The sequence below is a fragment of the Pinus tabuliformis genome, chromosome 5_1 (assembly GCF_031772625.1).
Source record: "Pinus tabuliformis cultivar Carrire ecotype Pingquan chromosome 5_1, CPIR1, whole genome shotgun sequence".
Lineage (NCBI taxonomy): Eukaryota > Viridiplantae > Streptophyta > Pinopsida > Pinales > Pinaceae > Pinus > Pinus tabuliformis.
In genome coordinates, this window is record NC_142305.1 from 783921654 (window position 1) to 783934815 (window position 13162).

The 13162-nt window shown below is 31.9% G+C and overlaps 1 protein-coding gene across 1 annotated transcript in view; it reads right to left on the bottom strand.

Moving 5' to 3' along the window:
• The window catches only part of LOC149167283 (protein ZINC INDUCED FACILITATOR 1-like), a 283522-nt gene that overhangs the window by 109653 nt on the left and 160707 nt on the right, over nt 1–13162 (bottom strand). The window contains exons 10-11 of the mRNA XM_089431494.1: nt 1377–1586; nt 1180–1267 (exon numbers count right to left, since the gene is read on the bottom strand). Coding sequence (XP_089287620.1) covers nt 1180–1267; nt 1377–1586 — 298 coding nt within the window. The remainder of the gene's footprint in view (nt 1–1179; nt 1268–1376; nt 1587–13162) is intronic.

The window sequence follows — 13162 nt, forward strand, 5'->3', positions numbered from 1 at the left end:
CCATCCCTTAAGGTATTATATGGGACTTCTCCAACACTTCAGAGAAGGTTTCCAACCTCACTTGATGACCATTATTGTCACCAAAGCCCAGATTTTGGCCACCTTTTGTGGAACGTTAACCTTTGTATGTATCTAGCATAGATGATGACCTTCTCTCCCTTTAGAGCTTGAAACACTATTCAATTGAACCAAAATGTTTCCTAGAGAGGTGATGTACCCCAAAGATAGCATCACACCCCCAGGTTGGCATTGTACCTTCTTGATGGATGTTTTCCTATTGATGAGCTGATTTGACAATAATGATGACTTGAGATCCTTCTAGGAGGGATGATACACTTTTTTTTGATAATGACATCCCCCTGTAGCCTTGCGATGTTCACCTCACATGGCTTGGATCCATGACGTGGGCCTGGTTGATGATGACATATTGATGAGAAGAGGTTTGCTTGATGATTGGACTTGTCGATGAGGAGATGACCTTTTGAGTGAGGATCACTCTTTTAACCGATCCATGACACATTTCGGTAGAGATATTTACTTTTAAATGATGTCATCACCCTTGGAGTGCATTTTGCTCAATTGTCTCCTTGCAACAAATTTTAGCAATAAATTAAAGGTCAACATAAATTGTTTCATTCAAAAAAGATAATATAGAAGCGTAAATTGTTGAACATAGATCTAAATATGTTGAACACAAATTTCTTGAAATTAAATACTCTATAATTACATCAACCATACAAATATGATAAGAAATTATATATCTTTATTTACACATAAAAAAGTATGAATATGAATATAAAGTATCAAATATATATAATTAATTATCAAAATCTTTAATCATAAATATAAATATATTTCAAAAAATCTAAACCACTTAAATTAAATTAAACCTACATGATGAATAAAAATTTTTTTTAACCATATTCAAAATCTCAAATCTTCTCTAAAAATGTTTTTTTTAACCATATTCAAAATCTCAATCTTCTTCAATCTGGGTAAATTCTTACATTTCTAGAGATATTCAAACACTTTTTAGCATATAATCAAACTTTAAAACATTTAATTAGTTTTCAAAACTTTGCACGCAACGATTTGAAAATTCAATATATATGGTTGAGATAAAGAAAAATTAGAAACAAAGTTTAATCTCACAACATAAAGAAATATATAATATATTACCTGAAAATGCAAGAATCGTGCCAACGTCACTAGTGGTATAACTCAATCCTCCATATTTTCTAGGACTTTCAGCCCAGAGAGAAAATATCTATAAATAAAAAAACTTTCCCAATTAATTATTTAAAATAGTAATAATAAAAACTTTTAAAATCAAATAAAAATATTTTTATTAAAAAATTACTTGTATAACCGCGTACCTCTGAATATGCAACCTCGTGAAGGGAGAAAACACAATACACAATTATGGAAGACATTGCTGGCCAATTTTTAAAGAGAGACTTTTTATGCACTTTCTGCTTTTCTACAATCCCTCCATCTTTTCCCTCAATACAATTATTTCCCGAAACAGACTCTAAGTTGTCATCTCCATCTTCCTCACTTTCCAAAGGGTGTTTATGGAGCGTCTCCTGTAGAAAAACGATTGTTTCACACTTAAGTCATTTGATTTATAATGGGAATTATACCATATCTACATTTTAAATTGTTTAAATTTCTTTAATGGAGATTATAATATTTATATTATAAATTGTTTAAATTTTTGTATATAAATAATTTTTTTAATTATATTTTATAACAAAATTGACTATATATATAAGTATTGTATTAAAAAATTATGGTATATAAATGCATTTAAGAGTATAAAAATGAGGATTTTAACCCTTTTTTTTATCATGTATTATTTTTTTAAAAGCGCAAAGTAATATATCAGAACGTAATTTTGAGCGTTGTATCGAGAAGTTTAATTAGATATACTTACTAAAAAAGGTTTAATTAAATATAAGAAATAAACTTTTTTGTGAGTTTGATTTTTAGCCCACCTCAATGCTCTACATCAAGTGTTCCAATCCAAGGAGTTGGGCTTTGTTTGAGCTTGGAGTTGGGCTTTGTTTGAGATTGTTGTTTGATGGTGTGCGTAAATTTATGAAATTTAGTTTTACACGTAATTAAGATTAATATTTGGTGTGGTTTTTTTAATTTTAAGAAAAAAGTTATTGGTGTTTCACAGCTTAAATTTTGTAATAGAAGAGTTTATAATTAATTTATAAGTTAAATTGTTTTGTAGTTTTAGTAATTTAAATTTTTACTTAATTGTTATTTACGCTAATTGGTGTGTTTATTTTGGAATATGATTTTCAAAATTTTAATTTAATTATTAATAACTATTAAGTGGATAATAAGGATTTAATCTCTATGGAATATTCTAAAATATTCTTAATAGTAATCACAAATCAAAGGTTGAGATTTATCTCCAAAGCAATTCTCCTCTTTAATTAAATTAATTAATTAAACAAAAAAGTCGTTATGGTTTTTGGGTATGTAGTATTAGTAAGCCATGATATTGTAATAAAACCTATTTACAAGTCAAGAATCTCCATAGTAAGATGTGGGCTAATCTCCACCGTTTAAGAATTTTATTACATGTATTTTTAAATGTATATATGTTTAACTCATCTATCAATTCTTTTTATAATAATAATAATAATAATTTAGTTAATTTTTATACTTTTTAAATTTTGATAATATGAGATTATCATGAAGTAAATGTTTTGATGCCTATCTCTGTTTACCAACCATTTTATTATATGGCTGCACTATCTTTTAATGTTTTTATATTTGTTTAAAAAATTCTTTACTCTCAAAACATTTATACGTTGTTGTTTTAAATAACAATAAAAATATAAATGTTCCACCCCACCCCACTCCACTCCACTCCACTCCACCCCAAATAGATTTATATTGTTTTTAAAAAATCTTCAAAATTCTTCTCCTCTTATTTAGTTAAACTTCCAAACAAAATTATAATCTTATATTTTTAAGATGCATAATTTTTAATTATGATAAGGTTTCTATTCATATAAAAATTAGAATTTAAACATATCCCTTCTTTAAAATTATGATAATATATTATAAGGGTTTGTAATAATTTTAGATTAAAAACACAAAATTTTTAATAGTTATACCAATTGATTAATGATATTTTTCAGACTTTATTTCTAGAGGTGTATATGTTTTCATTTCGCATTCTGTTATGGAGGGAGCTTTTAATTTGGATTTGTTACTAAATTTACAAGTTACTCTATTATCATTTTGTGACAAATTATTAATGAATTAGAAGGGTTTGTAATAATTTTGGAATAAAAATATAAAAATTTTAATAGTTATATTAATTGATTAATGATATTTTTAGACTTTATTTCTAGAGATATATGTGTTTTCGTTTGCCATTGTATTATAGAGGGAGCTTTTAACTTGGATTTGTTACTAAATTTACAAGTTAATCTCTCATCACTTTGTAACAAATTTACATGTACAATGAAGATGAGATGTAAGCATATTTTTAACTTCTATTCTAACCTAGGTTTGCCAATAATATGTAGTTTAGATTTCTCCAAAGGCTATCGACTTATTACCAACCGAGTTAGCATTTAGTGAAGGCCACAAAGAGGGTTGTAATAGCCTCATATTGGATTTATTGAAACACAATTAGGTCACAATTGAGGTTGCTATATCATAGCCATATTGCCATGAAAAATTGTGATACTACCCAATTTAGTGTTCTGTGAAGGACTTGGAATTGGAGATTGTTGCATTTGTGCCTTCGTAATCAAATCTTTCAAAGTGCCTTGAACTCTTGTGTGCTTTTGTCATGGTTTGAGGTGGGTCATGGATATTTGTCTTCAAAGTTTCATTTTGAACCTTATTCCCAATTGTCGTCTCGTTCAATAATTTTAGATTGATAAAATTTTGTATATGTCAATATAAACTACCATGGGTTACAACCATTTAATTAACAAATCGATAGTTGATCACCTCAATATCATCAATTCTATTAGTTGCAATAATGAATTTTAAGATAATCTACTACTCTTTAATCTATCAAGTATAGTATCGAATTGTTTCATCTTTATTCAAATAAGTATTACTCATATCCTATATTCTCCAAGTTCACTATCTAAAGTTCACCTTCTTGAATTCATCCACTTTTATTTTATTATATGCTTTTTTTTCTTTCTTTAACTTATTTTTACTCTGCTTTGGGGATAATCTAGCAACTCCTTTTCCTTTGTTTGTTGTTTAACATTATTTTTGCTAGGCCCATAAATTTAATTTGATCACTTACGAATATGAATATAATTTCATTTCATTTATGTCAATGAATATTCAACCTTAGGATCTCAATCGAATTTTCTTGTTGCGAGCCAAATGTGCATTTGTTTTTGTTCAATCATATCAACACAATTAAATCTCTTGCATTGTATTCATCGTCAAACTAAGTGCATTATGACCAACATGAACCCGTCAAGTTTGATGAGTCCTCATCCTCTTCATTGTACTTTATGTGAGGTTGTAAGTGTATTGATGTGTTGCATTACTTGGAGATCTTACCTATAACCCTAAGATCATGATTGAACTATCTTTAGAGGTTATTATCAATGTTTGAATTTTTCATTCTAACTCTTTGTTTCAAATTTGGTGCTTTCAAATATCTTTTTCTAGTCATGGCATGAGTGAGAATTCCATCCCGTCTACTATTGACCTTTGTTAAATTGAAGCAAGCTTACCCTTTTAAGTGTAAGTCATTAGAATCTAGGAACAAGTTATTAGAACGTTCAGTATTCTAACTATGTTGACTTTTAACTTAGAAATGACTTGGTCACTCAAGTTCTATCTCTTTCATTCTCTCCTCTTTTTACATTTTCTTCTACAATTCGGTACAATTGGGTATTTTTGTGAGTGGAATTTAAATAGAGTTGTTCTATAAATGTTATTGTTGCTTCTTCTTTTTATTTCAAATGCATGTGAATCCATTTTAGTAATTTCCTATCATTGTATTCCCAAAATAAAATTAATCCTTGGACTCTACGATTCATAACTGAAAAGGTGTTTTGACTTGCAATTTTGGCTCTATTTAACGAAAGCGAGGAAATAAGACAAATTCATCTCATTAGGTAAACTTAAAAGCCAAAGAATTTCATTCTTTTTATTGTTATTCGAAATGTAGTTGCATTTTCAGAGCCAAGTTTCAAATAGTTTCCCCATTTTATTCTAGCTCACTTGATCATCATGCTTGGTGAATTCCTAAACATCACAAAATTCAAAAGTTTGTGCAACAAATATTTTACGTTTTGGACTTTATCAATACCACATTGTGATCATCATAAGGTGAGTACCATGTCAAAAGGATATCCTTTTGGTGAGTGAATATTTGTCATTCTAGACCAAGTCACAAGAAAATTGTAAGCACTTGCTGATTTTTTCACCTCTCCAACAACACTTGGTTGCCAACATCACAACATACGAACTTATGAACCATATTCTCCATGATTGTTTTAGTACTTTAAGAAATTTGGAGATAAAAATGAGTCTCAAAATTAAAAAAAATGTGCTATCAACAACAACTTTAAAAGTACAAATAAGATTCAAGATGATGATTTCAACCATAAGAGTAAATAATTGTCAAGGGAAAAAAAGAAAAACTATTTTTTTAATCATATTTTTAACTTCTCTCTTTATTGGTTTACTCAAATTTCAAGTGGAGGTGTTCTTTGGATGCATAATTAAATTCCCCATCCAACATGTAGTCACATTACATAGTTTTAAGAAATTTACAGGGAGATAAACTCGAAATACATGAATTATGGGTTTATTAAAAGTATGCAATTTCCATGCATTTCGAGTTTGTCTCATTGTGGGTCAATTAAATTATCCATGCAATGTAGCTACTTGTTGGATGTGGAATTTAATTATGCATCCAACGAATATCTACACTTGAATTTTTCATAAAGTAATAAGGAGATTATGCATGCATCACATGCCTACACTTGTAACTTGAATAAATCAATAAAGAGATAAGTCAAAAATATGATTTAGTAAAAGTAAGTTTTTTCCTTTCCTTATGAAAAATCATAACTATTATTTTATTATTTTACTTAGGAGGCTCATTTTAGACCTCAAAATTTCTCTAATGTGCAATCCTACAACATGGTCACTTACTAAGCCAACTACAATTTCACAATAATCCCTATTGGTGTTGTATTTCTCCATCATTTCTTGTGCAACTCTCTTTTTTTATTAATAAAACTATGTTAAGTCGACCCCACCATTAGGAATTTAAGTTAGCTTTCAAATCGTGTCTACATTGATCCAAAGTAGCTTTTTGTATGGAATCCATCATGAAATCTATGTCTATTGAGAAAAAAGTGAACAATGTGGATCGTTTCCTAAAATAAGGGAATTTGTACCACTCAAAAATACTCTAAGTCACTAGTGGAAAATAAATTTCCACAAACATTTTTGCATACCCTATTTTCCCGTGAAAATAAATAGGAAATTCCACTAACACCAAGTTGCATTAAATAATTGTCACAAAAGCAAAATCTAGCATTTATTGCATGTTAAAATCTTATTTTTGGTGATGGCGACATCTTTCTATTGTTTTTTTACACATATTTCGGCCATAAAAAACTCAATTGCAAACCCTAAAGCTTGCATACCTATTATATAGTCTGGGTATTATATGACATTGCATGCCCTATCATTGAAAATCCATCAACCCCTAACTTATAATAGCTCTCTAATTTTCTTAAGTGGTATAGGGACAAAGTGCTTGTACTTTGTAAAGACTATCTTAGCCCTACAAGCTCCACTAGTACCCTATCCCAATCATTAAACCTCATCCATCACCTGGAACCCTTCTTATTGAATATCCTTAGGTGATCTATATAAGGAAGCCTCCCTTGTGGTTCAAATACAACTAAATGCTAGAGAAAGGTTGCAATATGATAGTGTTAGTTGATCTATTGTTGCCCCAAGGTCTAGAATTGCCTAGTGAGGCTTTGAATTAGGCCTCCTAGATTTTGTGGTAACAAGTCCAACATTATCTTTTCTATGTTTCACCATTACATTGAAGTTAAACTCCTAAAAGAACAACAATCATGTCCATATTTTTGACGTAAAAAGGCTTATTAACTAGTTGCTTTGGTGCTTTGTAATTTATATAGATCATCAACAATGTTTCCAAATGATAGTTTCTAAATATATGCAATGCGGAGACCATTGTTATGCCTCCAATGATCTTCATTTCTTCTCCATATTCATGTGTAATTGTGTGGATGTATGAACCTTAAATTTTTTACAAATGGTGATATCATCTAGAGTAGCTATTACAATTTTTAAAATAACAAGAGACTCAACAACATTTTTCCTTTACTTAACTTCATATGACTTCTCAAATCAAACGATGTTGGTTGACCCACTTGACTCCAGGTACTCTTTGGTAAGATGTTAACCTAGGATCCAAAATTAATCATGGCCTAAGGAACATCAAAACCCTTCAATTACAACTAGTGAGACAAAGGTCCAAATAGGCAACTATCTTCTAATACTTTGCCAATTTACAAACCTTCCTATCTCAACCCTTGTCTTGGGCTATGATGGAGCATCTATGAATTTGTTATGTATGAGTGCATGCCACGTTGGTGCAACATAGGTGAGTGTGACATAGGTAAGTATGACAAAGTGAGTGTAATAGTAATGGAAGCAAGAGCATGATAAGGCAAAAGTACATTATGTAGTTTGGGCACAATGAATCATGATGGAAAGCATGTGACAGGAAATGAAAGTGAGCACACATAATTCTAACTTCAATCAAAGTGTAGAAAGAGAAAATAAGATATAAAAAGTGTGCTCGACGAGTATTATGAATATGCATGTGACAAAGAGTATGCTTGATTGAGAATGCAAAAACATAAAATACGCATCCAAAGAGAGCTCGTGATAGGAATTAAGCACTCCATGTGTGGTTTAGGATCATGACAATGAGTGTGCCAACAAACATTAAAGAGTCATGTTGGAAGGTGAAACAACATGCTTAGGTCTAAAGTGCAAAAGGAATTTGAAGGGTCACACTGGAAGATGAAGTGATAGTGATGGATTTAAAGAACCTTAGATGGAGATGAAGAGTTTGTAGATGTTGGATAGTTAATGAGTGAAGGAAATACATAGGATTGTTTTTATTTGAGAGGTTAACAAGTCACTCCCAAAATATAAATATTTGTAGTTGTAGGGAGTCGACCACAAATCTAGGATACAACATTGAAGTGTGTGTTTAGATATTTATACATTGATATGCAGTTTTTAGTAATGAAGAGTAGGCATATTCCTGTACGACTGTGAAGCTAGTTCTTAAATTTTTCTACGAGCAATCAGAAAATTTATGGCTATAAATTATATATATGTTATAACCAAGATTATTGAAGATTGTTGTATTTTTCTTATAGTCTTTTATAATTTGTTCAAATTGGTCCCATTGTGTCATCAATTGTGTCGTTTAGTATCAGAGCAAAGTTGAGAAGCTCTAGGAGGGAATTGAGCGAGATGAATACTCAAAAGAAGATGACAAACCGATGCAAAAAATTATTTAATATTCGGTGAGTACAAGGATGAAGTTATACGCAATTCCATTACCATGGATGCTTGCCACTTATTGTTGTGACTACAATGGAAGTATGATAGATGCACGATCCATGGTAGGAAGAGGTTCCAATGGGTGATGAGTATTATGTTATGGTTGAAAAATTAACCAGGATGCGTGGAAAAAAGATGCACAAGGAAGGACAATCCTTTAGAGCTAAGCTACGAGGACAGTTCAATAATGAGTAGCTAAAATTTTCTCAAATTAGGTAAAGAGCAACATTGGCTTAGAGCGGTAAGAGTGGAGGAGAATGCCAGAACAATATTATTGCACCATGGAGAATTTTTTGTTAGAGAATCTAACTCAACTGAGAAATTAAAGTGAAAGCACATACTAGTTACGAGAGGTGAGCAAACTAATTGTGTCATTTTTTCGTTATAATTAGTGTTTACAATTCATTTGAACCTCAAGATTATGAAGAGGCAAAAGGGTGACCTAGATGGGAGAAATCCATGCAATTGGAGTACAATACCCTCATGAAAAATAATACATAGGTGTTGGAGGAATTACCTCTTGATCAAAAACCCATAACTGGTAAATGGATTTACAAATTAAATAATAATGTGGATGGGTCATTTGATAAGCATAAAACAAAGATGGTGGAAAAAAGGTTTGCACAAAAAGAAGGGATGGACTATCAAGAGACATTCACCCCAATATATAAAATGGAGGGTACTAGGTTAGTTCTAGCCATGGTCGCACACTTTGGTAGATTAATATATCAAATGGATGTAAAGAGTGCCTTCACAATGGAGATTTGAAAGGAATAAGTGATATGTATAGGCCAAGGAGATTCCATTTGGAAGGAAAATAACATCTACTATGTAGGTTGATTAAATATCTTTATGGTTTGAAACATGCTCCAAGAGCCTGCTATATTAAAATTAACAAATACATTGTAGATTGGATTTAGAGGAATTCATTTTGATTCTAATTTCTATGTCAAAAGTAAAGATGGTGATGTGGTGATTCTAGTGGTCTGTGTGATCAACATCATCATCAAAATTGACAAGTAACTAATTTGGTGCAATTCAACAACTATAATACTATTTTTATATTTTGCTTTTGACATCATTAATTTAGGCCTCCTATGTAATTTCCTAGGTGTAGAGGTTTGAAAACTAATGATTGTGTTAGCTTCTCAAAATAAGCATGTGAAAAGCCTACTAGAAAACTTCTAAATGATTAATTGTAGAATAATATCTACACTTATGCAGACTAGGCCAAAACTTCAAGAGAAATATGAACCAAAACTAGCTAATGTGTCAATGTACAACAAATTAGTGGGGATCTTACTACATCTTACAACTACTAGGTCAAGTCTAAGTTTTGTAGTTAGCTACATTTCTAAATCCATGATAACCCCAAACATTGAACATTGGACAACAACCAAGAAAAATTTAAGGTATGTAAAGAGCACAATGGATTTCGACATTTCATATGGTAGAGATGAGTTCTTGTTGATAAGGCATGAAGATTTTGAAAGGATAGATTAGTAGATATTAACAAGTCCATAACATGGTATGTTTACAACCTCAATATAGGTGTATTACCTTGTTCGAGCAAGAAAGAACATGCATTTTCACATTCCTAATGAAAGGAGCTTGCGAGGCAATTTGACTAAGAAGAGTGCTTGTTCACTTGTAAATATCAAGATTCAACTATACTTCATTATGACAACTAGAGTTTGCTAAAGATGGCAAAGAATCATGTCTTGTATGAGCACACAAAGCATGTGGAAGTACATGTCATTATATTCAAGAGCTTGTAAAAAAGATGAAGAAATTGAATGGCTATATTGTACAACATAGGCATAGACTACATATATTTTCATCAAGCCTTTTGATCCAAAAAAGACTATAAAATTAGAGATGATATTATGGTTTGTATTATAGTATAACCATTAAGGGAAGGTGCTAAAGTAAATGTCTTAAAGAGTGAATTGAAAAGTGGACAAACTCAACCTTTCTAGTGAGTATTTTTTTCGAAGAGGAAAAGTTTCACGTTGATCTACTCATTTTTTGAAATTTCGATGATCTAGATCTTCTTAAAATGGGCTAAAAACCCTATGGGATTTCAGATTCTCATTGTTATATAATTCTAAACACCTTTTGAATTCTTGTCCCCATGCAATTGTCTCATTGGAGACTAAGACCCCTGAATTATCTTATGGCCCTGTTGTTATATCCCCGGATGAGGAGCTTTTATCACTTCAACCTATCCATATACATTTCAGGGCATTTTCAGGATCCATATTTCCTAATTCCCTTAAACCCTCGCCCTCTCTATTGGAATCAGAACCCATTTTTTTATCGCTAAAGGGGAATGTGGATTATCACTGCACACTCAGCCCTCTTCCTATATATACCACTGCCTGTTCTCCTACCATTAATATTTCACCCCCTGACTTAACAAAAAATGTTACCTTACAAAATAAAAGGAGGTGTAAGAATAAGGATAGTGATTTGACCCTATTTTATAACATTCAAAAACCCCACCCCTCATCCAAATTTTGATGGTGTCTCTCCCAAGGCTCTTAGGGATTTTCCCTTTCAATCTTGGCCCACATGATTACTATGTCCCATAACATTCGAAGTTTGGGGAATGCCTCAAAGAAAAATTCCCTAACATATTTAATTCAGAGTCAAAGGCCTTGGATTATTTTGGTTATGGAGACAATGGTATCGGTGGCTAAGGTGAGGCCATACTTCTTAAGTATGTCCTGAGTGGAATTTTTGTGGTATTGATGCCCATTGTCTTTCTAGCAGATTGGTTACGTTATGGGACACCTGAGTTGCTAAGTTATCTACGCATAAATCATGTGCAGTGTCTACATTTCTGGGAACCAAATGACACTGTGTGGGATACTACATGTTGGTGATCATATCCTTGCGAGAGATTTAAACCTCACATTATCTATTGGTGAGGTTTGGGGTGGTAAAAGTTGCTTGGACCTTTTGGTAGATTATTTATTGAAGATATTTGACAGGTATAAGCTTTTGGATATTGTTCCCACTATGATACAACCAACTTGGAATAATCGAAAGGTAGGGACAGAAGATATAGCTAAACACCTAGATCAATTCCTTATTAAGGATGATTTAATAGAAGTATTGGGAAATGTTAGATCCTAGGTACAAAATGCGAGCATTTTGGATCGTAACCTTATTTTTCTTTAATGGAAAGATGATATCAACCATAAGAACCTCCCCTTCAAATTCAATCATGCTTGATTGTCTGAGGAGGATTTTCAAATGGTGGTTAGAACATGTTGGAAAAACACTTCAGATATACATCATGAGTCTCATATGGAGAAGTTGTGTTACAAGTTTAAAAGGTTGAAAGGAGTGGTTAAAAGGTGGGAAAGGGCAAAAAGAAGAGGAATAATTTGGAATTACAAGATATAGACAACAAATTGGAAATCCTCTCGGATACCAAGAACTCATACTTTATTTTCAAGATATATAAGAAAGATATGTTGAATGTAGAGAATAGGAAAAGGCATATTCTTGGACTTTAAGAGGAAGAATGGCATTTAAAAAGCAGAGTGATATGGGTAGCATTTGGGAACAATAACACTAAATTTTTCCATCACTATGTGTCTAAAAGGAGAAAGGAGAATACTATCTGGGAGTTGTGGGATGATGATGAAAATAAGTTACATACTTGGAATCAGTTATAGTCTAACGCTGTCAAATATTTTGGTTGGATATACAAAGAACAGGATGACATTGAGGTTGATACACAATCAAGGCAACCAATTCATATCCTACATTTTTCCCTCCAGAGGACTCAAACTATATTGATAATCCTGTTAACAATTCAAAAGTGGAATGTGTCTTGAAGACTTTTGCCAAAGACAAGAGCCCAGGTCCTGATGGTTGGACCGTGCAGCTCTTCTTACATTTCTTCGATCTCATGGGGGAGGATCTTGTTCAACTAGTGGAGGAATCAAGACAACTTAGGATGGTCTTGGGTTCTCTTAACTCTATGTTTATTGCTCTCATCCCAAAGTCCACCAAGCCTGACTCTTTCAAGGATTTTACGCCCATTTCTTTGTGTAATTTGGTTTACAAATTGATCTCTAAGATTATTTCTTTAAGACTCGGGACAAGTTATATGATGCATCTCACTATAACAATTTGAGTTTCTCAAAGGGAGGCAAATACATGATGCCATTATGATAGCTCAAGAGTGTCTACACTCGGCGAAATCAAAACATATGAGTACACTAATTCTCAAGTTGGATCTTATTAAAGCCTATGACTATATTGACTGGCAGTTTCTCTGTATGACTTTAATTAAGATTGGACTCTCATATGGTGTTGTGTGGTGGAGAATGGCAGTTCTCATCAATGGTGTTCCATCTATGTTTTTAAGGCATCTAGAGGATTGCGCCAAGGTTGCTCATTATCTCCACTTCTTTTTATCATTATTATTGAAAGTTTAAGTTGCCTTATTCTGGAGGAAACTTGGAATGGATAGGTCGTTGGTATTCGGGTCTCTAGG